The sequence below is a fragment of the Pagrus major genome, chromosome 2 (assembly GCF_040436345.1).
Source record: "Pagrus major chromosome 2, Pma_NU_1.0".
Taxonomy (NCBI): Eukaryota; Metazoa; Chordata; class Actinopteri; order Spariformes; family Sparidae; genus Pagrus; species Pagrus major.
The window spans coordinates 22,928,941-22,955,400 of NC_133216.1; the positions used below are offsets into that span (position 1 = coordinate 22,928,941).

General features: G+C 41.8%; 2 protein-coding genes across 2 annotated transcripts in view; one reads left to right on the plus strand and one right to left on the minus strand.

Annotated features, from left to right (window-relative positions):
- The window catches only part of mipepa (mitochondrial intermediate peptidase a), a 28,373-nt gene extending 25,048 nt beyond the window's left edge, over window positions 1-3,325 (plus strand). Inside the window, exon 19 of the mRNA XM_073483025.1 lies at window positions 3,000-3,325. Within this exon, the coding sequence (XP_073339126.1) occupies window positions 3,000-3,100 (101 nt within the window). The 3' untranslated portion in view covers window positions 3,101-3,325. The remainder of the gene's footprint in view (window positions 1-2,999) is intronic.
- A 1,411-nt stretch (window positions 3,326-4,736) lies between these two features.
- Window positions 4,737-24,541, minus strand: tnfrsf19 (tumor necrosis factor receptor superfamily, member 19). The gene is made up of 10 exons (XM_073483037.1): window positions 24,237-24,541; window positions 23,365-23,456; window positions 22,460-22,567; window positions 17,061-17,239; window positions 16,808-16,893; window positions 9,935-10,099; window positions 7,907-8,035; window positions 7,618-7,720; window positions 6,146-6,426; window positions 4,737-5,546 (listed from the first exon to the last, which is right to left on the minus strand). Exons 2-10 carry the CDS (start codon window positions 23,428-23,430, stop codon window positions 5,542-5,544), a joined length of 1,122 nt encoding a protein of 373 aa, XP_073339138.1. The 5' UTR covers window positions 23,431-23,456; window positions 24,237-24,541; the 3' UTR covers window positions 4,737-5,541.
- Between the last annotated feature and the right edge of the window lie 1,919 nt (window positions 24,542-26,460).

A 26,460-nucleotide genomic window follows, 5' to 3' on the forward strand; every position in this document is an offset into this window, starting at 1 on the left:
GTTATCTGTGCATTCTTCTCAAACTCTCTCAGGGATGTGGGTTGAGAAAAAACTCACTCCTCACCGCTCATTGTTGTTCCTCACTTCATCTACTGGGTCTCCGTGTGAGACCCAGGTGCTGACACCCCGAGCTGTTGGTGATGAGAAGCCGGTGAGGGCGCTATTGTTTACCTGACCAACTTCTTTCATGATCACACCTTCCTTTCTATCTCCATCTCTCTCTTTCTCTCCCCTCCTCCTCCTCCTCTCTCTGCCTCTCTCATCACTCTTGTCATGTTAACGTTGCTTGTTTAACACACTAACCTGCGGCAGGCGAGCCTGCAGACATCAGATCCCCCTGTGGATACACAGTCAGGAAATTACATCTATTAGAGAAAGTGCTGGTGACGCTGCAGACAGCGTGTGGAGACTTCAGGCTGGTAGCTCAGCCCACAGCTCTGTCTGCCCACATACTGTAATAAGAAACCAACCACCAACAATGTGTCAGGACATGTGTGTACCTGCATGCTTGTTTCTTACACTGGTGTAGTGACTGGGGAGGTGATGACCCTTCAGTCCTTGACGCTCCCCTATGAGTTTCAATGATTCCTGTTGTGTTACTGACCCTGACCTCTGACCTCTGACTGAAAAGAGGATACTCATGCTAGGATCAGTAAAATATCTCATCAACTGTTCCCCAATCATGACTGATCATACATTTTAATTCCTGAGCAAGAATTCAGCTCACAAAGCCTTTTTAGATTAAAGCTGCGCCGACAAATGTTTTTACGCTAGCAAAGTGTCAAATGACTCAATCACTCATAATGACGAACCCGCAGAGGATTATCATCTGACTCAGCAGTTCTCTTCAGCTCTTTGTAGACCTTTATCGTCTTTCATCTTGTTGTTTTGGTTTTATCATTTCATGTTGCGGATGAAACCCATAATTACCGCTCACGAATGGAGAACAAGCTGGCTGAATAACATTAAATTATGACTTAATACAATTAAATTCAATAACTAAAAAATTAAATGGATGTGAATGAACAGACTGACAGGTCATTGGCAGGTATATTGAGCTGAACATGTCCTCTTTCACCTCTTGAAACCATGACGTTATCTTGGAATGAAACTCAAATTTCAATACTTCGGCACTTTTCTATTACAGCTCTTACAAAGCCAGCTGTCTGAAGATGGATTTAAGTGCAACTTGATAAGCCGGCCTCAATATCCTCTCTGTTAATGCTTTCTGAGCATTTTGGTCTCCACTTTAAAGCGGCCATCAACCGCCATAAACGTCAAACGGTGGCCACAGCAGCAACATCCTTCAGCTCCTTAATTAGGGCTATCATTTATGGTTGGAAATCATTGCTTTCATGTGGGTGCCATGTTCCCGGGAATCCAGGGGCCTTGTGGTCGTGGTGCATCGGAGACCCCCTGTATGTTGGTATCATCTTGTAGCCGAGGGGCAGGGTGAGACCGGTGGGTAAGAGGAGATGATAATCCCTTCACTGCTCTCATGCAAGGCGATTCACTGCAGGCCAGGCCAAACCTGCGCTCGATGTCTACCTGCTGAGCCAGTTTCAGGATGGCAGCAACATAGACTCTCCTCTGTGTGTGTGTGTGTGTGTGTGTGTGTGTGTGTGTGTGTGTGTGTGTGTGTGTTTGACTGTCCATATCTCGCTGTGTGTCCATGCGTTCAGGATCGCTGTGTGAAACTCTTTGCGTCTCCATTCATGCGTGCCTGTGCAGACATGCTTGTGTTTGTGAGTGTGTGTGCGTTGGAGGTGACCCATTCAGGAAAGAGGGGGAGGGGGAGAGCGCCTATTTACATTGGCAGCTACACAAGGGGAAATGAACTGACTTCAAAGCGGGCGTGCAGCTGAATTGTAAAGCGAGCACGGGAGTCCTCCACGCATGAGCTGGCAGACAGGCTCTCAAAACACAGACAGACATTCCCAGGACTCGCTCGCCGGTTGCACAGTCATATTTGCTCTACGGCACTAGTCACAGTCTGGTGTAACGAGAGTGAGTGTGAGCTCTGTATCACCCCTGTAAAGCACTTTAAAGTGTACAGTGTAGCTTTTGTCAAAGGCAGAAATAGAAGACGTTGAGAACTTCATTGCTGCCTTTTACTACATGCAGTCTGTTGGATCTGAGGCCTGGTAAATGTATCCACAGGGCTCATTTCTCTGAGTTTCTGTGCCTGTTTAGACTTCAGTATAGAGAGAAGGTGTGAGGGTGCAGGTCATCGTCACTTTCTTATATGACTGGACATAAAAAATTACATTTTATGGTCCTTAAGCTTTCACTTTAAAGGTGTACTTTGTAACTTTTTTTTGGGCCTATAAACAGAGACAGAGCTATTGATACAAGGACTAGCAGTTTGCGAGAACTTACATGAGTTTAAGATGTACTTTACAGCTATATGTTTACATTTGTATATAAAAACACCGGAGCAAAAACAGGCTTGTATTTTGATTTATGATGGGGTGAGAACAAAAAGAGCACATTGTCGATCTAAATGTCCCACAGTTCAAGAATATAGGACTACAAAAACAAAATTGATACTAAAACAAAGTTACATATTGCACCTTTTAAAATACAGAAATTTGAAAGCAACATTGCTGTGACTGCACACGTAACTACAAGATGCAAATGTTAAAAAATAAAACCATCCTTTCAATACACGAGTGTAGTGATGATGACATTGCAGAGAAACTGGTATTCGAGCAGCAGCAGCCTGTATTAATGAACTTAATTGGATTTCAGCTTAATTTGGGATATAAATGACGTTTGCGTCAAAGGATTTCTGGAAATTTACCTCAGAGTTTTCTGTTACTGCGCTGACTTCAGCTCAAGTGTTACATAAAGAGCTGAACTATTCCGGTCAGTGAGTTGACATGAAGTGATGGAAAACAGAAAACCAGTTCATCCCAGTTCCCCCCTGCCAGAGCCTTTTCCAGATGTGCATTGGACACACACCCTAAAACCTGCTGCTCTGTGTGTTTGTGTGACAGGGATGCTGCAGAGGCAACCCACCACCGAGGACTTTGTGGACGCGCTGGTGTCGGAGCTCAACCCGAACTTTGAGACCTTCATCATGGACTCTGAAAGCTGAAAGGTGCCTCATGGCGCCATGGAAACGGACTCAAACCTTTACGAGGCAATGAGAGCACTGATGATGCACTGATGGCCAAGCGCAGGGCGACTTTACTCTGCCTGTAAATGTACATTTTATATATTGCAGGTCTCTCTTAAAGTCACATTGACTTATTTGACATATTCGGCTAATTATATTGACAGCAGTGTAAGGTAATATGTGTATTAAAGACTTGCTACCAAACCCTGAAAGCTCCTGATTATGTCTAAACATTGATTGTTGTCACAAAACACTTCCCCAATGCTCTGGACTCATGTGTTCACCATTCATGTTATTTCAACGGGACACGTACTGTTTGTTTAATATCATAAAACCACTTTTGTACCAGTTTGTACAGAAGTTTTTTCACCTTTCCTCAGCATTGAACTTTGTTATAATTAACAGAAAAATCGACCATATACTGTAAGATATCCCTTTGAATTTCACTCAGTAAATATTTTTGCAGTTTTAATCATTTAATTTGCCTTTATTTTCATTAATTAATCCCACAGCTTGTATTCCCACCGTTGGGTCTCCATTTTCAGCTCAGCTACGAGCAGAACTTTGTTTTTTCCTGATCAAATCAGCGTGAGGAAGAATACTTAATCTGCTCTTCCTGTCATGTGGTCATTGTTTAGGCTTTAAATTAATACCGCTCCATCTGTTTTGTCTGTCAGGAGCTTTGAGGGGGGAGAAGGAGGAGGAGATGGAGTGTTGGGTGCAGAGAGAGAAATTCACCACTTTCTCTTATGGCATTTTCAGAAATTTCAGAGATTGGAGCGTTGTAGTGAACATCTAAGCTGGTGTAGCATAGTGTGAAAATACAAGTTCAGTAAATATAAAGCTGGTCAAACATGACTTTAAAGCGGAGCCTCTTGTAGTTTGGCTTCTAAAGGAGTTTTTTCACATTTTACACAGACGCTCCGGAACGAACAGATGTGAGCAGCTGCTCCCTGTAACATTGTCCTTGCTTGCCTCGCTCAGATATGAGACCCGAGGCAGGCGGTCGAGGAGCAGCTTCGCACGGTTACTGAAGGTGTGAACATGCCATCAGAGAGAAACAGATCGAGCTGGGTGGCTCAAAACCACACAGAGGCTAAAACACAGCAGCTTGACGGATCGTCAGGATATTGAGGTGTGATTTTATCATTCCAGATGTTTCTTTCACATCTGTGATCTTTGTCCAGTTGAACCTAAGGCGAATTACATCAGAGGAGACTCTGGCTGCACTTCAGTTGAATTTAGAAACTGTTCATGAAGAATTCATTATACTCGCATCAAAATAAGTTTACTCATCATGAGGAGCACTACTGGAGCCTGGGAAAGAACAGATACAGTATACTGACAGGTGTTTCTATTATTTTGTCCCACCCTTATATCTATAAGGCGAGGCTACATTTAGAGCGCAGGGAGAATTTAATCAAAAATAGTCGTTGCATTATGGGAAGTGTAGGATTCAGCGTTGTTGGAGCTAAAACCAGGAGAGACAAACGTCCGTCTCTGACGCATCAATTGTTAAAACTTTTTTGTAATTCGGTCTCAAAAGTCCCCACATCTCCATGGAAACATATCCATGAATCACTTGATTTAATAAATATGTATGTCAATCAGTATGTAAACTTGGTCAAGTGGTTTATTTACAAAAACAATATGTGGAAGTGACCATTCACAACCATCAACACTATAACTGGGAGAAGAAAAGCAAACATACTGTCAGTCATGTCTATGTTACAAAAATATTGACCTATTTCATATTTTACAGTATCTACAAACACATTTATCGCTTTAAACATTCCTCGTCTTAACTTGTTCCATATTATCAAGATTGTCTTCAATGTGCAACTCAATCACTTTTGACACTTTTTCTTCACGCCTCAAATTTTACAACTGCAAACCTTTTACACACAAAAGCTTCATAACACCAGCTGCTAGATGAGTGGTTCAGTTTATGTTCTCCTACATGCAACAAGATGCAAGACATTCTCCAGGCAGAGCGCTTTGATTCACTTTGCTCCACCGTATCAAGTCAATATTCCTCGACGTTTGAACTTCATTCGATTTCACCTTCTGGGCCAGCGAGTTCACATTGTGTGTGTGTGTGTGTGTGTGTGTGTGTGTGTGTGTGTGTGTCTATGCCATTGCCCTCGTGCTTTGCTTTTCCTCAGCAGTGCTTTTGTTTGCATGTATGTACATATTCTGTTTGGACCCTTTGACGAGGGGCTCTGAGGTCAGCGGCAGGCATTTCAAAGAGGCGGTGCGACCATGCTTAAGAGTGGCTGCTGCTCGCCTGTGTGTATATGTGTGTGTGTGTGTGTTGGAGGGAGGGGGGGACTAGTGAGTAATCTGATAGGGGATCTGGCCATGGCTGTTGTTGAGTTCGGGTTGGTTCAAGGTTGGAACACGAGCCAAAGAAATCCATGTCATCCTGGAAAGAGAGCAGGAAGAGGAACACAGACACGCAGTGATTAGTAACGTATCTACCCAGAGCCAGCCAGGGGCCGACTTAAAACAGGATAGTCTTGTCTACATCAAAGAGCTCTCAGTATCTCTTGTTTCTTTTACCAGCTGCTCTTCGTGGACACACACACGCACAGTCCCAAGAGGAGCACAAGTGTTATAAAACAGTGGCTGCAGGAAAATGACATGCAGCAGTTTGAATGTGCTCTATTTTAATCTGTTAGTAAAACACAGAGAAAAACTCTCAGAAAGTTTATATCATTATTTCATATGTGTTTTCTGGAGTGGGACGGACCATATTTTTTCCTTCTTTGCTTTCATATTTTCCCATATTTGACTCGCACACTAAAGAACCAGGGAATCGTTAAGCAGTTTCCTTTGAGGCAACTGATTTTTAATGCCAAGGGAGTGTCTTAACACACCTATTAGAGTATTAATTTAAACTGCTTCATATCCAGGGATGTGTTAATTAAACCAGAGGAGGCTCAGTAGAAATGTCTGTGCAGTTTTGTGTCTTGAAAATGGAAATCGGCCAAAATAATTGAGCCTTTTCATGTGTCACCTCACCTTCCTGACTTGATGAGTGCTGTTTGGGAAGAAGTGCATCTGTCACGGCATCACTGGAACTCTGCCTGCTCCCCTCCGGTGAACTCTCCCTTGATCTGCACCCTTCCTCGTCGCTCTCCTCTTCTTCCTCCACCTCCAGTCTCCCCGCAGGCTCAGCGTTGCACTGCAGAACACCAAAACACTCTGCAGGCTCTGAACTTATCCCAGTAGCTTCTCTGCAGACAGACTCCGAACGTCCTCCCGACTGCGTCAGGGTGCCTTCCTCATCCTGGTTTGCATTTCTGAGCAACAGAATAAAGAAAGCTATTATCACCATGAATGTGTGTTCACAGCCACACCCTTTGGCACTTCACTTTTATGTGATGTGCCTCTGTTTGTTCTCAGCGCTTCAAATAACCTAATTAATCACAGTAAATTATGGCTGCAGCACTTTGATTAGCAACACAACTGTTAAGTGTTTAGCTGCCAGCTGTTCCCTGGTTTATTGTGGGCGTACCAAACACTACCTGATGGGAGCAACATTATGTGAAGTTCACAATTATGAACACAAGTATGCTCCTTACTTCATGTGTTATATTGTACACAGTATTTTCTATGCAGCGGGACCAGATGAGCAGCAGTAATCATCCTCTGTCTATTGAGCCATTGTATTGTGTCACTTATTTACACTGCAGAGGGATGTACTGACTTTGTGTACATGGATGTAATTTTATGGTGTGTGTTGAGTGATTGATGTTGAGTTCAGCTATTAACCAGCTGTTAAGGTTCAGTACAGTCAGCAGAGCGTGATGCAAACATTGCAGGGTTTTATAGTCACTTCCCCTCAGGGCTGAAAAAATGTTTGCAGTCATGGTGTTGCTAGACAGTTGAGTTCACCAAACACCTGGTCTGGCTATGCCAGAACAATCTTACAGCGCTGTGTCAGGGCTGGAGAAAGGTCTGGCTGCACCTATTATTATTCTGCTAGAGGAGAAAAAAGTCACTCTAGCTCGTTTGTAACAACAATCATCATGGGAGGCGCAAAGCCGAGAATGCAATGATGATGCCCCTGCAAAATAGTGTCCGGGGGATTTTTTTTGCCTGCGGGGATGCAAGCCCTGGCATTAAAATTGCTAAATATCTGCAAAGAAAAGGTAACAGCTGCTAGTTTGTTTATACTTGTAACATTAGCAACCAGGTTACGGTTAGGGTAACTTTTCTGCATGTACACTGCTGTGGTTGTTGTTTCCTGTAGCAACAGGGATTTTGAAAACTTTAAGCAGCACCAGCACCCCTTCTGGTATCTTTAAGCAGATACCAGAAAGGGAGGAGAATACCTTCTACCATGCACATGCAATATGGAGTTTATCAACTGCAGCTGTTCAGCCGCAGTTAAGCGTTTATGGTCTTTGTCATATGCAACCACTATTCTTTAGAAAGGGAAGAAAAAATGATTGCAGCTTTAACATTTCAGTCACATTTCTGGCCCTCACCCATCACTGAGGCTCAGCTGAGACTGGAAGGGACTGTTGTCCTGGCTGCGGCCCAGACTGCAGCTCTCATCACAGCACAGAGACGGGATCAGGTGGACCGGACCTGAAAATCAGATGTACACATATTCAACTTTACACAAATGGAAAGTCACCCGTCTGCCATCATCCCTATTCTAAAGGCCCACTCTACAGTATACTACTGAAGTTAAAACACAACATTTTCCTTAGTCATCAGTGGTTTGACGGCAAATGACAGTGGTAGTATAAAACCTCTTGAGTCTGAACCTACCACAGGTGTGTCCAGGGCCCAGGTGACACTGGCAGCAGGGTCTCTGGGGAAAGTCATGGAGCCAGCGTGGGTCCAGGCAGGACAGCTCTGCTCCACTGTAGGGACAGTCCTGGGACCTCAGAGAGGTCGCTGAGAAAACAGATTGGAGATGGTCAACCACCGATACACATTCAACAACCCAGAGATCCTCTACTGGTACCACTTTAATAAGGTCGCCTTTAAGAAGTCTTTATAATTTGTCTTCATTAATGGTAATAAATTGATTGCAATCACTTTATTATTACTGGATGGATTTCATTATGACCAAACAAAGGATAAAAAACGGCATAAATGTTTTTCACAACCTGGCAACCCAAAATTTGGTTTGATTAATTGCTTATAACTGATCTATAAAGCATTATTAAAGACTCATCGACCATCTCTGAAGCCCTTTACAAAAGAATACTGTATTAGAAGTTGGTACCCTTTAACTTTTATAGAAAAAATACTTCTTTCCTATCAACAATAATAACAGAAACCAGTCTGAATTTTTTTTTTCTGCTGTCGGTCTGATCGTGATGTCTGTCTGACTAAACTTACACGCTCTCTTATGTGTTGGGAAAAGTCTTTCAACCCTCGGGTCCATGAGGCCGATTAAAATTCCTTTGTATAATTTAAAAAGCAACTGTGTTCGTGTTTTGTAGCAGCTTGGGTGAAGGGTGGGGTTCATGTTTGTGCTGAGTGAAACTACTGACAAAATATTTATCAACTTAAGTATTCACTTGACATCATTAGAGTGAGAAAAACACATAACTGGTAACGCCTTGGTAACTTCCACTACACTCTCTTTGTTTCAGCTTACCAGGGAAACGTGATGTCATTAGTTCTTTGCCTCGGGACGTTTCACAGACTCAAACACTTTTGGCCCTCAAGAATGCTGCTCATTATACAAGTTCCCACAAATATGCAACATCAGGGTTTAATAAGGCTTTACACTGGAGATTACAACTGACAGACGAACTGGCACTCTGTTTGTGCAGCTAACAAAAGAGTGATGAAATCGTGCTCATCCCAAAGGATATACTCCTTCTTTAGGGCCTTATCAAGGGCTCTATAAGTGCCACTCATAGTTTAACATATGTATATTTAACTCTTGCACAACATTGATATATTACAAGCTAAGAATTGTAGCCTCTGCTGTGCAATAGGACATTAAAAAACAATTATTGTTGAATGCAAACAACCAAGTAACCACATTTGGAATAACCACCATTTGTAACTCTGTTTGGTGTTAATACATGATAAATGAATACGTTTTGGAATACATGGTAAAGTATGGGCTTTTTCCTCCATTTTGGAAATCTTGACTAGAGAACAAATTGTACCGGAGACTGATTGGCTGTGCATTGAAACAGCAGCACCTGGGGAGTGGGAGTTCAAAGTTCAATGCTCGCTACATAGGACCACATGAAACCCCCCGCCTGTGAAAAAGACACTGCCTCCATAGATAGAAGTTGCAGTGGTGCATTAAAGGAGAGGCTGACTGATGCTTGATTTTTGGGGCCGATGCCAATTCAGAAGTAAAAGATTCTGAAAATTATATATATCGGCCGATGTACACAAATTTTTTTGCAATAATCCCTCAAATATGGTTACACTTGGAACAAAGATATGTATTGGAGGCAGGATATTTTAGAGTTTATAGACTTATTTGTCTATAATAACATCAGTGCACTGAAACAGTAAACTTCTGCATTATAAATAAAAGATTTTTAATATTGCTGCATATCAGACATTATATATGCCGATACCAATATATCTGTGACCGGCCAATATCAGCTGATGGCATCTGTCCACCTATATATTGGTCAGGCTCTATTGAATAGTTTTTCCATTGTTAAAATGTAAACCTAACTCAAGGCCTCTACATTGGTCGCACCAACGCACCACTCATTAGTAAAGTGTTTTAAAGACGCCTCTAAAGCTCCAGCTCTTGCCCCTCTTTCCCGGCATGAATGTGAACAAGCATGTGCAGATGTTGTGACTCACCGCTGGGCTTCTTCTCCAGCAGCTGTCTCTTGCAGTAGATGACACACAGGACCAACAGGGCCAGGAGCACGGTGGCCAGAGCGCTGCAGATGACTGCGGCCAGGGCCATGTCCCGCGGACTGGTCACCACCACGGGCAGTGGCACTAGGTTCACACGTCCGCTGCCTGTGAAGATGGCGGAGATAGGGAGATGAACGTGAAGTACAGCTAAACGGCAGGGTGAATTCCAAGGTGATGAGCGGCATTTACAGTATATATTAGAACAACTTAGTGAGCTGCAGCTAACAATCATTTACATTGTTGATTAAATCGATTATCTTCTCGACTAATTGATTAGTAGTTAAAAATGTTTATCAACGTTTCCCAAAGCCCAAGATGACATCCTCAAATGTCTTGTTTTGTCCACAACCCAATGATATTCAGTTTACTGTCATAGAGGAGTAAAGAAACCAGAAATATTCACATTTAAGAAGCTAGAGTGAGATAATTTAGCCTTTTTTTCTTAAGAAATTGCTAAAATTGATTAATCTGCTATCAAACTAGATTAATTTCATAGTCGACAATTAATCTAATAGTCGTTGCAGCTCTACAACTTATCTCTTATCAAAAGACGGGGATAACACATGAAGATGTGTATGTACTTCATTTTATCTAACACTCATCAGCAAATCAGAATCGGGTAACGTGATACAAATTATCCCTTTTCCCCTCAAGCTGGTCATCTCTTCGCTAAAGTCTAATGAAATAAGGAGAGGAGTTCAAAGAGAAAACGCCTGTGGTGGATTCTCTCTTTATCTGCCTGTCTCGTTTCCCACAGACGATGATTTACAGACATTTCACACACACACACCCCCCCCCACCGCCCCCCCGCCCCAAGGCTCCCTCACATGCTAGTCACACAGTCCTGAAATCAAGATGCAGACATGCTGGACAGGCTTTGAAACAGGTCATATATGAGTGTGTAGGTGACACAGACTGGACAGACATCACAAGTGTTTTACACTTCTGTGTGTCACCGTGTTTGTGGTGTTGAGTCGTGAGCACATGCACTGATTTCATGATCAAACTGCTTTTGAACAGTTCTCCAGCACAAGAGGGAGTGTGATGTCACTGTTTGCCCCGCCTGCAGGACCCTTCAACAACTCTCATATAAACACTTTTAGCCTGAAGAATGCTGCTCATTATACAAGTTCCCACAAATACAGAACATCAGGGCTTAATAGGGCTTAACCCGAGATATCACAACGTTAGACAGATCTACTGGCACTCGTGTTTGAAAAAACTGGCTTCAGCTACATGTAATTATCCTTTCAAGCACGCATCAGGGATAAAGGCTCAATATGGGATCCAAATGTAAATTAAAGAGTAGCAAAACACAAGTGGAACTTTCAATCACTCTCAAAGTTTTTAATGACAAGACAACTCTCAGTGATTCATGTGTTCTGATACTTAGTTTTTTTGGCCTCTTGGACACACTGGAATTAGTTGTGCCACTTTTGGTCACACTGCATTTGCATTTCCAGTTCCAGTTAAAGTTTATGCCAATTCGCACCTGAGCTAGATGGACCATTTCTTGAGTCAGGTAGAAGCACACCCAAACACATCCAAGCAAGTAGTGGTGATATTAGATGGGCTTCCTCACCAGTCATGGATGGATGGTAGCTTCCTTTTCCTCTTTTAGATCAATGTTGTCATCCCGTCTCCGTGTTTTACGCAATAAGTGGCAGATGCCAGTCAAAATCTTAACTACAGCCTAAAAATCCATTAATACAAGCAGCTGGCTACCAGCAACAGCTGCAAAGTGCAATAGTAAACATCACTACAAAGCGTTCTACTTTAAAATGTCAACTTCAGCAAGTGCATCATCTAGCCAAGGCAGAAAGAAGGCTACCCTCTTTTAGCTCTGGTTTTGGACTCAACCAACTCCTGAGGGAAATATCTGACTCTGCTGCTTAACTCTCCTCTATGTTGACTGGGAAACATACATTTCTGTTTACTTTTACATTACAGAAAGGCATTTAATCTATTGTTAATGTAAAAGTGTTGATTAGTGCAGCTTACTCAAAATGCTTATATTTCATTACTCCGTGCTCTTATACTATATACTCGCTTAAAAGCGTAACCAGACTTTGTTTACCTCCTCAAGTGAAATAACTTAACCCTGGCCGGATCCATTTTTAGAGGTAACCCAGGCTATTATTGGAAGTTTTACGAGTTAAACAAGCTAGCTAGTTAGCTAGCTAATATTAAATTGATAAAGCAATAGCCTGGGCGTGTGTTTATTTGAGCAGTGTAGCGCACCTGACCGTAATCTGTATATTAAGCTACTATTAATGGCTATGTCTATGACAGCGGATAATTTGATATACACTAGTGATATTTTTGATGTTCCCCTGAGAAAATACTCTTGAGAAAACTCCATGTTTCCCCCTGAGTTGTAATGAGATCCGCACCCTTGCACAATAGTAATAAGATCACAATATCCCAGTGAAACACTGAGGGGGAAAATACCACTCACATTCCAGTGGAGGAGACATCACTCAGTGTTCAAAAGAAATCACTGGTGTGTCTAATTACTCGACAGTCTTTGATAAGCGACATGTATTTCAAATGAAAACAGTTACACTCCTCTGACATGGTACAGATAAGCTGCAAGTCTATTTTCTGACTACAGGTTGACACTGAACCATAATATCAACAAATCTTTTGGCTTTCGGGATTTACTCTTGAGTTTTTGGGTTATGAACATCTTAAACCATCAGTGTCTGCAGCAGCACATTACTGATCGTCTGCAGCTGTTCATCACACAGAATTTGTATACAAAGTAACTTTCCAGACATCCTGTGTGATAAGTGAAGACCAGGGTGATCTGCATGACCCCCATCAACACAACCTCGGCTCAGAGGTTTGCAGCTTTAACAGGGAGCTGGAGAACAAACAGAAGCAACCCTGAATTCTCAAATTGACTGACGTTTATCTCTGAGGCTAGATACATGTAGCTAACCATAATTGTCTCTGATCGTTATCAGTAATCAAATATAATTTTCCTGACCAGTGTATGTATGATAGAGAGGGTGTGGGTTATTGCACAGCAAACAGTAAAAGTATGCTGCTATGACACTGTGAAACATAGACCAGTTATCAACATGTGGGAAGAAAAATAAATTGTGAGAGATTGTTGATGAATATGGTAAATATAATGACTGACTTTTTGTTTGAGAAAATCTTTTCCAGTTAGCCCTGCTGTTTGCTTTTCAGTACATTAATCATAAAGGGAGCTGGTCTCAACCTTTTCACGTCCAAGAGCTCTTTGTTATGCAATGTAAACATTACTTTAGCTTTGGGCAGTTGTTTTATTCAGTCTGATAGGGGATAAGGGTATTTTAACATTCCTTCTAAGGGAAAAAAAGAAAAAAGGAAAAAAATCTCAAAGCAGAGCTCAAAACTTAGTTTGACCCAGAGGGCACAATAAGGGAGCGTTCTGACACAAGCACTGATACGTGCACGATGCCAAATACATATTACTTGTTATTAAAATATATTGCCACATCCTAAAAACTGTTAGCTGCCAACAACAAGACAAAAATAAGTAATAAAGTACTTAAAAGATTAATTAAAAGAACATTAAATCACAGTAGAGAGACAGAGGCTTTCACTCACTATTAAAAATGATAATTAACTGTATATTTAAATATATATTTATTACTTTAAATGGCATATTCTTTCTCATAAAGGCATACCACAGTGTTTTATATTTTAGTTTAAAACATTTAAAAGATCACCATGATTATCTAATACACATAGAAACTGTACTGTATTATACTGTTAATCCACAGATGTAATGTCTAACCGTCGTGTTTATGCTCAGTCTTCATTGTCAAGGTCAATTTCAACTGATCCAAGGTGAGCATCATCTGCCCCTCAACACAAAGGCAGCTTGTTATCAGAGGCCCAGCAGCTGCAGCAAACACAGATAAACACTGGTCCATTGAAGAGACCTCACCTGCTGATATTATCTCCACACAAACCAGACCAATAAACCGCAGCCTTTCATAGACTCCCCGCCTGTTGACTCTATGGAAAGCCACATGCTTCAAATAAAAGAAGCACTTCTTTACACCTCTGAAGGATCTCTGACTTTTGTCTGCACAAACTCTTTTAAGAGGCTCTTTTACCTAGAGAACAACTAGCAGAAGGAGATTTTCTTGGACAGGATTTTAGCAGCTATGTTCCCTTCGCTAACCTCCAAAGCATCTCTAATGGCTGCACATTATGACAAACTCTAACCATAAGACATTTAATGCATGGATTACCAACTTTCCTCTGGCTTTCAAATATTTGGAGATGGAACAGGTTTGATGCCTTTTTGATTTGATGCCATTAAAGACAGAATGTGAAATGTTTTCACAGCGAGCTTTTAGTTCAAGTATATGCATCTTATCTTTAATTCCCTTACAATTTTTTAAATTCAGTTTCCACTTCCACTAATTCGAAAGTGTCTGCTCTAGAAAAGCGTCAGTATATCACGACACAGAATTAGCTTTACATGAACTCTTTTTGAACTTTTGGTGCCTGTAACCTATATTTCGAGTCGTATAACTAACAACAGACCATTTTAATCACCATTTTTAATTTTTTAAAGTGAAACTGGATATGTCTGCTGGAATGATTTATAACGTCCAAAGCCCAGGGTGTTGTGTTTGTAGTAAAACTCTTTATAATCATAACTTCTTGTAATGTGGCAATACCAAACATCATTATACTGTGAGGTTGTGGTTTGATAATTGCATGATAACTTGATGAAAACAGCAGTAAGGATAAACTGATAATTCTAGCTGCTGACGTCTGAGTGGCTTTTGATTATTGAAAGGCTTTGGTTTGAACTGCTGGCAGGCAACTCTAGTCAGGAATATTTCCTGTACCTTGCCTGAATGCAAGAACCTTTGAAGTCAGTGAGCTGTGTGTGAATCCAGAAGATGTTTTCTTCATGTTACATGATAGAGCGTTGAGGTTATTAGGAACGATAGAGATTTGTTGGATCATGTTTCCAACATGTCAACTATTTGCCCCATTTCTTGAAAATATTTCTTTTCACACAGTAGAGATATCCTGCCTAAAATATCAAAGATAAGTTTGGCAGCATTTCAATGCCACACTTTTATTTCTCTTTACACTGAACAAAGACAGAAAATTCCCATCAGACTTTTAGTAATAGTAAAAATGGCAATACAGGGCTAAGCAAAAAGGGCAGGCGTGTGTGTGTGTGTGTGTGTGTGTCTGTCTGAATGCCTGTGTGTGTGAGCCGGGTCTACTCAGCTCTCTGAGATCTACCGTGACAGTGAAAAACTCCAGCAGATGAAACACATTAAAGAGGCTAAAGGAATCCATAAAACACAATCTCGTTTTTACTCGGCCCCAAAGAGCCACCGGGGGAAAGGGAGGAGAAGAAAGGAGGGGTGGTTTAAGATTTACAGTCCCCCCCAGACGGCGACTTGCCTCTCCTGCACAGCTGCACCGTCGCCCCAGGCCAGTATGGCCTATTAGAATGATCTGCCCTTTAAGTTTTCACCACCCTCCTCAAGATAACACTGGTGGGAGGGAGCAAGACTTTCAAACATTTGGTCCCTGTGGAAGCAAACTACCAGCTATGTTCTCAGACACAATGGCCATTTTGTTTCACAGGCCTCCTCCAGTATCAAAACGGGAAGCTGTGTAGATGGACAAATGAGCAGACAGAGGGAGGCCAGTTGTCCCAAGGCCGGTGATCATTACACAAACAGCTTGAAACAAAAAAATCTGGGCTGAGAAAGATACTAAATTAAAATAAAAAACAAAGAGAGGGTGGTCTGATGAAATCATGATTCTTCACATTTGGGGCTTGCAAGCAAAGAGCAAACATGTTTTTTTGAGTTGTCCGTTATCCCAGAGCTGTCTCCATTTATTCAACACAGGGGTGCTAAACCTGGCTGGGGCTGCTCTGATGCTCCTGCTGCCAAAAGCCTCCCCTGAAACAGCTGCAGCCTCCTCTGCCATTAGGAAGTCACACTCAATTACCAAAGGTATAAGTTCACTCGCCTGTTGGTTTTATGAGGAAACGTGAAATCATAAGGTTGTACTTAACTACTTATAATGGCCGGAAGACAGAAGTTAATTGGATCTGCGGCCTACTGGAATGTGAGCCCTACTTTGCGAATATGCTGTAACACACCTCCTGTCTCCTCTTTGCCTAATGGATCTGCACAAAAGGTAATAAATTGTGCTGCTGGAACCAGCGCACTGCTGAAACAAAACCATGGAAGAACAGCATTTTTTTATGGAGACACGTTTAATCTAGAAATATCAATGGAGGTTTTGTTCAAGGAAGTTTGCTCATTTAATCCAAACTGACTGCTGAAAATGAGTGACATGTTCTGAGCTAATATAATCCAGTGTTGGCAAATCCAGCATTATGTTAGCTGTATCCATTTCAGCTTTCCAACTGCTCAGCTTGTAAATCCAAGCATTTACTTGCACATATACCATAGCTGCTCGGCTCAGTGAGACTTAGTGAATGAACTGTGGCTCGCTCCACCCTTTAAAGGCTGTGGTTCTGGTTACTCCAAGGACCTTGTGCTGGCATGTTGAGTGTGTGCAGGCTTTGTTGTGGCACTTCAGTGCCAGTTTTGGTTCTAGTAGAGTTTGGCTAGGAGTTCAATAGTGTGCTGTAGCTGGTGGTGTTTGCTTTTAGACTATTGTATCCCTGTTGTTTCATCTTAAAACATCACCTATTGTGGGCTGGGATGAATAGACTGTATTCATGGGAACAGTTAACAAAATGTGCCACTGATGTGAGGCCAACTGTTAGAAGAGGTAAAAGAAAGGAAAGGTGCTTACAGTGAGGCTCATAAGGAGGTGGAGGGTCCCCACAGGGTATACACTCCATGTCCTGGAAACCACTTAATTTGGTCTTCCTGTAAAATCTGTTGAAGACACGAAATGACATGTTTACCCTTCGTGAACACAAGCATGCACAAACTCAGGTCATAGTGTCACATGTTTCTTGTCTTTGTCAGACTATTATTGGGAAAAATATAACATTTTGTATCAATAACTGAAGTGTCTGGTGGGGATGTTTCTGTCCTCTCACCCCGGCAGACAGTCACCACACACTGCATTGCTTGTGGTCGAACAGTTGCCCTTCTGGAAGCGGTTGATGAGTCCACAGTCCAGGCAGGGCTTGCACTTCTGCAGGCTCCGGTCCTCTTTGAAGCGACTGCTCCGACAGGGCACGCACCGGGCATCCTCTCCATAACCAAAGCCACATTCCTGGGGGGATTAACGGGAGAAATACACCGGGTAAGAGATGGGGTCGGTGGTTTGGGGAGATGTGCAGCTGGCGAAAAGAGGGCTTGAATGTGGACTACCGGGGGTCTAGAATTAAAGAATGATCTTGGCTCACGGGATCAGAGGAGAACAATGGCCAGCCTCTTTTGAGAGTCCATCTTACACTGGCAATAATCTCCCTGACTCTCTCAGTATGAATGAGCGGCCTTCCGCTGCAAGACCCAGAAAGGCCAGGCATTTGAATAATAAAGGCCCTGGGGGACACCCACTGTTGTATTATTGCAAGTTTATTGCTGCGTTTTTTGTGTGACTCCCTCTCCAAGCAGACGCAGTAAGTGTCCCGTTGATTGAGAGGCCAGCAAGCAAAGGAAACTCTTCAGGAAGGGGGCAAGGATTACGGAGAGGTATATGGAGAAAATAAGATGAATACTCTTTTTGTGTTCAACAATTGAGAGTGCACCTAAAAAGCACAGCTTCCTACTTCTGTGCGACTGATCTAATGCTGAGCCACAGTTTGAGGATTTGTCCACCTGAACCAAGCTAAATCTGAAATATGTAAGATATTTTTGGGACGAACATGAAATATAACACACCTTTACACAGTTATCTATGACTAAAAATATCAACTGAAGACGTAATTCTAACTCATATCATATTTAACATTATTTTCCTGTTCAATACAGCAACTGGCAGTGTAGAAATGCACACGTCTGGCATAGTTTAGAAACCAAATCCAACATTTCTGATTAAAGGAACCTCAACTACTGAATTAACCACAAATATATTCCTTCAAATTATTACTGTAGCTGTTCATTTCTATCTGCCAATGTTAGACTTATTTTGTCTCTGTCACATCCCTCAAAATGATGTTGAAAGACTGGTGACCTCAATGACAAACTGACATTTACATGACAGCTGATATTACAGTACACCACACTGAGTGAGAAGACCCTGCAGGGATGACATCATACATTGATCATTCATTATCAGCTCCATAGCAGCTGCCCTCCTGTTGTCCAATGCTGCCACACCGCAATCCAAGGCCAGGAGGATAGACAGGAAGGGTGTGGGTGCTCATATATCATTAAAGTGAAGGCCAGCTTCAAACAGGGCTCCTCTCTTCTCTTCTCTCCTCGCCCGTGTCCCATTTCACTGCCCGGGCATGCAGTCCTGCTGGAATGTGGGCACAAGGGTCTGATATGGGGGTTGGGTTTGGGGAAGCAGGCTGGCGAGAAATAAAACAGGAGGTAAGGGGCAAGGATGTGATCGTGTGATGGCACCGCAGAGTCGGGCTAGAGGATGAGGATTTCAGACCTTACAGGCAAACACATGTGAGTCTGACATTGAACCCTTGGGCCAGGCCTGGCCCGAGGTGGACCAGCGAGGGCTGGACTATTGCAGCTGTTGTTATGAACTCTCCATATAAGGCCTTGCTCTTCAGCAGGACAGGGCAGGGAACAGTGGAGGTGGGGGGGTAGAGGGAGGGAAGGGAAGAGACAGAGAGAGAAAGAGTGAGAACCAGAGAGGGGGTGGCTGATGAGTGATAAAGAGGGGAAAGGCAGAATAAAGAAGACTCTGCCGCCCACTGTTGCAAGCCATGATCCGACCTATCTGAGGGAAATGAAGCTCAGACAAGGCTCGGGGAGGCTGGAAAACTGCCACAGCACTGAACCCTAAAACTGGTCCTGAAGAAAGCACCGTTGGCCTAGCCACTGCAGAGCACCTCACAGTGGTTCGGTGACCCACTTCCACATGAAGGAAGGGGCCCAGGGATGAGTCGCCCCCGCTAAGCCCAGCACTGGCACAGGCTCTGCCTGTGGGGCACCACATGGCAGGATGGGGGCTGATGCCACGTAGACAAGAGCAGGTCAGAGCACTGAAACAAAGGGAGAATGCAGCCAACTTCTGGCCCTCTGATCCAGGCAGCGCAGATCATCAAGGAGAGATCTCTTTCTTCTTTTATCCCTGCTAACAAAGCTCAACAGAGCTGACACCCGGCACTCACTGAAACTAGTTTAGCAGCTGAAAGAAAGACTACACTCCCTGCTAATCTGCGATGTTGAAGTTATTATTATATGAAAAAGTGAATACCCAATGTATAAACCTCTCCCAATTCATTACTAACATAAAACAGCCACCAATATTAACAAAAGAATACATATTCAGTCTGTTAAACCTCCCTGAAAAGAGCACATTTTCAGGGTGTGTAGAGGATACAACAAAGGCAAAAATAACATAAAACACACACAAACAAAAGAAGGCGAATTAACCCTTTTTCATAAAACATCTGCCAGCAGTTAAGGGGACTATATTTTTATACTGCTCTGCCTTTACAACTTAGATTATGTGTGTACTATTCAAATACATCAGATAAGATGAGGCATTTGAGGAAAAAGCTCTCTCTCTCTATTTCCATATTGTACTTTAAGGTGACTTCACGTCAAAGCAGTCCAAAAATAAGGAGATGCTTAACATCCCATTTCCCTGTCCTATCTCCTGATCTAGTTTTGGTGAGACTGCCAAGCATAACAGCAGTGTGGAGGGGAGAGCTGGCTGGGACATGAAGCATGTTCAGACGCAGAGATATTTCTGAGATTAGGAGGGAATCACACGGGGGGCAGCCAGTCAGATGATCTGGGAATGAAACAACGCTGAAAACAATGTATGTTAATTAAAGCAGTGGTCTCTCTGGGGCAGAACTTTGTTTTCCTTTCTAAATTACTCTTTTTGAAGCTTTCTAACTGCTTCGTTAGACAAAATGCAGCTAATGTCTGTCTGCACTTACTTTCACCTCTGCCTCTCTCTTTAGCCAATGCCATCTAAAAGTCCTTTGCCCTGGGAGTGTGGCTGAAGGAAATGTTACACTCTTGCTACATACTACAAGATGTTGACACATCAAAGCTGTGGTCCTGCTTTTTTTGCCACTGGCAGTTTTCCAGCATGCACTGGAAAGCAATTCACCCCTTCTCCTTCATGCTTGACACAACACCAGAGACTAAGCAACTTCCTATGAATGAAACCTAGAATGATATATGTCTGAAAAAGAATAAGTGGTTTTAATGGACGTTCCCTCTGTGTGGGTGGTTCTTTTAGCTACAGTTAGTGTGAAGGGGCTAATTGATGTTTGTCAGCCCGCCTAAGAGCGGCTTCCAGAGGCAAACTTCCAGAGCAAACTGGGGCACATTCCTCTGGGATCTCTATGGCAGCTGCACAGAGTGACTCCAAAAGTCTGCTTCCCTCCCGATAGTCAGTCCTGCCTTTCAGAGTATGCACAGATTGACTTGGCTACACTGAGCTCAGATCAGAAGTTGTGGGTCTGGGAAACTTTCTCTGAGTGCAGGCCTAGGTCTCCTCTGTGAGCCGACATCCCGCTACCTTCAGAGAAAGAATGAGGCAGCCAATTATTAACCAGGACCCCAGGGTGGCTAGCAGCATTCATGCCTGTTGAGCTGGCAGAGGAACACGAGGACTACTGAAGCGTATAACCAACCACAGAGTGCATGTCTGTGTGCACTGAGATTAAAGGCAACTGGGCTTAAATGCATGTGTGCAACAGATGTCAAGGGTGATGCTGAGTTTTTTTCACCAGCACTCAAAGATGTAGTGGAGTGTAAACCCACCTAAAGTCAGTTTACCAGCCTTTTTATTGCAGACTGTTGTTTACTTTAGGCTGTTGTTAATTTTAAACAAGTAAGTTATAAAGGCAAAAATCTCCATAGCTTAGAGTCATATCTTATTTTCTTTTGACAATATAAATAACAGGTATTTTCTTATATTATCCAGATGCCAGTTTATTAAGTATATCCAGCTAGTCTACAACAACCATCCTGCAATAAACTTGACATTCATGAAGGTTATAATTCAGTTCATGTTTAAACTGTTTCATTTAACTTAATGGTCATTCTGAGGCCTGTTGAACTGTACAGCATTACACTAAGAGGTGTGTCCAATATTTAGTCGACCATCGTCAATATAAATGGAGTGTTGTAGTGTTTGTTAGTCTCTATATTGCAGATAAAGTATTGGAAGACCTGTCAATAGCTTTGGGAGTAACAACATAGTCCGATCTGATGCTTTAAATTTTGCTGATGGGTTGTGAATGCTCCTTTTTTTGTTTTTGTTTTTTGTTTTTTACAGACTGTGCCTTTAAGCTTAAAACAAAGACAAGAAATCTGTCAATCGGTTGATAGTGTTATATTTAAATGCAAAGTACATAGACTGAGGATGTTGTGGACGTATATCTTAAACATCAATATAATTGAAGTTATGTTCAGAATTTTATACAACCAGATGTCCGTCTTCAGCAATCTGTTTTTTACTGTCTCATTTTAACATTTCTAAATATTAAAAAAGGAAACTGCACAGGTAGAATTATCTAACTAATTTATGTAGTACTATCAGCATATGACACAAACGACTGAGAGCTTTTGAGGTGTATAAGTGTTTACTATTAAATTAATCAAAAAGCTAAAAGCCTCTCTAAATATGTTTGATGTTTAATTTGTCACCTCAACATCACTGCCTGCACTTGCAAAGGTAGGTGCATAGCTGCTGCCAGAGAGGAAAAGCCTCCGCTGACACTAAAGAGGCCTGTTTGTACAAAGCACACAAAAAAACCTGTGGCTAAGGTGGTGGAAAAAACTGTACTCCCAGTCGAGAGAGCAGCAAGCTTAGGCATGGCTTGCTTCAAACACTGAAGACAATAAGTTGGACAGGGTGCAATGTGGAAAAACAATGGAAGCCATTCAGCTGCAGAAGGTCAAAAGTATGGGTGTGACTGATTAAAGAAGGGTCGGTGTTGTACAAAAGCTAATAGCGGCTTGGCTGTTCTCTGCATGAAAGAGAGGAAGTAATAAATAATGTTGGTTCCCTGGATGAGACACATTTTTCTAAACAGTGATGTCCATTCTTTTCATGATCCCAACACATTTTTTTTTTGCAGATGTATTTTTCACCACAGGAATAATCCCATCCAACTTTTTTTCATTTTAAGGAAGTTTATTCAACTGACCTGCTATGGATCCCCTTGTGTTACTACACCTTCCTTTTCCTGAATAAACAAGTGACAATGCTTTTTCCTCTGTGGAAAATGTTTCTGAGTGAACACAGAACTTCACACAAATCTTCTCTATCAAAACAAAAAGATGATTTGGGTTGGGTAATTTTAAAAACAGAATAAATCCAAAATAATTTTTCTCCAACCTTTGACAGCTCCTGTCCTGCATCACACTGCTTGCAGGGTTTACAGTTCCCAAACCGGTCCTTGTACTCCTGTTCCCTGCATTCTCTGGTCTCGGCCCTCGCAGGAATCTGAGAGGGGACAGTGATTTGGTGAAAGTCAGAGATTCCTGCATTTCAACACCACTTTCATCCATAACAGAGAAAGCAGAATGAATCCAGAGCTATGCATCATAATCTCTTATAATAGTTTGATGGGATCAACCCCCGCCTTGGATTCTTCTTGAAAACAAGTCTGATACTGTTGGGATGAGATAAGATGGAACTTTAATGAGCCCTGTGGGAGAACCGCATAGCTGCAGCAGCAGAATTTAAGTCAAAAGCAACAATACAGGGCTCGCCAAAACCAGAGACCAGAGCATAGATAGCAAATACAATCAGGACAGTGCAGTGTAGAAGGGTAAAATGATACTCAGCATTGTCAGTGTTGCCAGTAAGTGTTTTACAGATCCCATTGTCTGAGCCGTTGCCTGTTTAACACTGTCATGCACTGCACTTCAAATTTGTACAAACTAAGAGTCTGTATTCTCTGCAGTTCACATTTGCAGAAATCCCTCCTGGAAGAAGGTGTGAAATGTGGTTTAAAGCTTCATTAAAGAGCTAGTAAGTTAAGATTTTTTGTTGAACTACGATTTCCATGGTCAATCATGAACTTTGACACTCAAATAAAACGGGGTAAAATTAAATTAAAAGGAGCAGATACTGTACTGATTCACTTTGTGTATCTTCTATCTATTCTTGTAACAGAAAAGCTATACACAGTATAATGATGATAGATTTGGAGTTGATGGAAAGTTGTGTGGCTATCAGAAACACTACATTCTCTCACTTGGTTGCGCTCAAAATGAAATATTTGATGAAACGCTTACCAGAGTTGAATATATGACGTGCACGGCGAGTAGAAGAGAGACCGTGTGTTGAAGCATCCAGACCATTTTGATGAGCCACTTGTTACCTGAAGCTGGAAAAAGGACACAAACAACAGAAAACTGAGCTTAAGTATGTTTAACTTAATTTATCAAGAAGACAAACATATTTTTGGTTGGGCCAAATCTTCTGTGGTAAAGCAAAAAAAAAAAAGTATTTTGATTCCAAAATTGTTTTTTTTACCACCAACACAGGCATATTCATTGTAATATAGCTCAAAATGATAAATCATAACAAGCATACTAATTATTATAAGGTCATCCATTTTCAACCTTAGAGCTACAATGGTTAAGGATTCATAAAAGTGGTGACTGATAATATGTATATAATCTATAATGGAGCAGGTATAAGGCTGAGAGGACACACTGTTAAAATAAGTGAACTGATGCGGTGTGATTAAAGTCCCATCAGCAGCTTCGACAGTCAGAAAGCTTCCATAGCTTCACATGGGGAAGACTTTAAAGCTCTCACAGGACTACTGAAGCATTAAAATGTCTCAAAAACCATCAGTGTTGTCTCCATGTAACCGACATCCTGACTGAAAATCATAAAAACATCCGAACAGGACGTGTAAAGCGACGGAGAGTGTCTGTACCCAACTACCGTGTGACCTTTACGTGAAATTATCGTCGGTTTATTGTATAATGTCGTTAAAATAATAATATTATCATACATAATATATATATTTACGTGCTGGAGGTTTGTTGTAATGCGTTGTGCTCTGAGTTTAACCAAAGTCTTGCTCTATGTCGTCAGCGCACTAACACTGAATGTCCGAAAAGCTACTAAAAAAACAAACACCAGCTCTTCTTACCTGCTAAAGAGGAGCCTGTTGGTCAAAGTGTTGGTTGTTAAAAGTCAACAGCAGACCGGTGAGAGGTGTTGCGGTGTGTTTCCAGCACCGGTCTGCTCACCATGTCAGCGCTGCTGCCTCTCAGCTCCGCACAGAGCAGCGGCGGCGGCACATCGAGGACAAACTGAGCGCCCACATCAAAGGCGGAGGGAGGGAGAGAGGTGGGGGGGGCTTCATGTATCTGAGGCGCGTGTATCTGATCTGCGACTTCAAAGAGAGTCCCGCAGAGAGCCAATCACGTGCGGCGCCTGCCCAGCTCAGTGTGATCAGGCTGATCGATAACCAAACACGGTCGTTACAGTCAGGTTTGTTCGGAGAGTCGATGTGGAAACGATGCAGTGGGTCGAAAAATGTCGAAACAGACGAGGAAGACCGGAGTCACTCCCAGTGTGTGTGTGTGTGTGTGTGTGTGTGCGTGTGTGCGTGCGTGCGTGCGGGTGTGTGTGTTAGTTGATGGATTTGCTGTTTCATGGCAGTCTGTGTTCTGAAGTTTGAGCACCAGCCGAGGGGTTCCCAATCTGTGGCCTGTGGCCCTCTAATGGTCCTTCAGAGTGTCCCATGTACAACAAATACAGACCAAAGAGTTATGGAGCATGATATTTTTAAACGCCACTCCTTAAGGGATGTAATCCAGTGGTGAAAAGTAACTGATTACATCACATTAGTAGGTACTATACTTAAAGGGCAACTCCACCATCTTTAGTGCTACTAAAAGTAGTTTAAAGCCTTTTGTGGCTCCAGAGGAAGCTGCATGTCATCTGATAAATTCCCTTCAGCGTTGTCACTCAGTGGCTAAGGTGCATTGTGGGTAATGTAGGCGGCAGGTCTTGAAAAGCAGTCCATTGGTCTTTATTGCGCTTACTGTTCTCATTCTGGACAGTTTACAAACAAATGATCAAAATCAACACAGCAGAAGCAGAGATATCACCTTTTGTATTCCACGCATTCTTTTTTATTTCAACACCTGGTGCCTGCATTACCCACAGTGCAACTTAGCTACTGAGTGACATCACATTTTATAATTACAGTTACTTTGCAGATTCAGATTAAAAACAGTGCTGTAAAAAAGTATCCAACAGTCATGCTTGAGTAAAAGTTAATGTATCTTGTTAAAATGTTACTTCAAGTAAGGGTTGACCCTAACCCTAACCCTAGTTCTTGAGTAAAAGGTTTTAAAATATCTGATATTACATGTACTCAGGTATATTATATATTCAGCATTTTCCTGATAAAAAGTACAATATTGTAGTGTAAGTAGCAGAAAATGGAAATACTCAAGTGATTTTGAGTAAATTTACTAGGTTACATTCTATCACACTGTTAATAATATAAAATATAACCAACAAATAAATTATGATGTAATATTATAGGTTAAGACTTTATTGATCACAAGTTACCCAACAGTATATAGATACATTAAATTAAGGCCCACCTTTACCAGCTGTAACATTAAAGTGTAAAGTGTACATTAATGTAGAAATAACTATAATACAATATTGTATTAAAAAATATTCTAAAGTGGGCCTTCCTGCATAATGAGAAATGTTACTTTTGGTAGGATATTTTGTTGTTTATTGTTTTGTGTAATGTATGTATGTAAATGTATTGTTCATTTTGCTGAAGTAATAGACCTTCTTCCACCGCTGATGTAATACTGGTTTGTAGTCTAAGTCACCTGTATATTTGGAGATTTTCGACAACATTGAGATAATTGGGGAAGCTTCAATGAGCTGCAGATATCATGACATCAGTGTGCTGCTCCAGGATTGGCTGCACTTTGTCTGACTTGTAAACACGTCTGAGGGGAAGAGCAGGATTCATTGTCAAGTGAGTGACTTTGATCTGCAGTGGCAGGTGTATGCTGGAAAATACTGCATTCATGGATACAAATTATTCAGTATGTGAACTGGGAACTGGGAAAAAAACAACATTAGAAACAAATTGCATCCCACTTGTAAAATGAACTACTTTAAAGAGAGGTGTTGGCAGCGAGGTCTCCAAGATGAACTTGATCTAGGTTTCTTTATGTATAAATGTGTAAGGAAATGCAATGGAAACAGTTATCATATTGTTAATGGACTGGGGTTGACATACTCCTTACGAAACTTTTTCTCCAAACCTTTAATTTTCCAGCAAATGAAAAGTATTCTTGATATAACAGTTAGTTTGTGAAGATTGTGACAAA

What these genes read in the sequence shown, in the direction of transcription:
- tnfrsf19 (XM_073483037.1), bottom strand. Translation starts at nt 23,430, where the DNA reads ATGGTCTGGATGCTTCAACACACGGTCTCTCTTCTACTCGCCGTGCAC. An exon ending in CAGGACAGGAGCTGTCAAAG is followed by an intron (nt 17,240 to 22,459) that starts GTTGGAGAAAAA and finishes TAATCCCCCCAG; the next exon opens with GAATGTGGCTTTGGTTATGG. An exon ending in GCTGGAGAAGAAGCCCAGCG is followed by an intron (nt 8,036 to 9,934) that starts GTGAGTCACAAC and finishes CTGTTTTCTCAG; the next exon opens with CGACCTCTCTGAGGTCCCAG.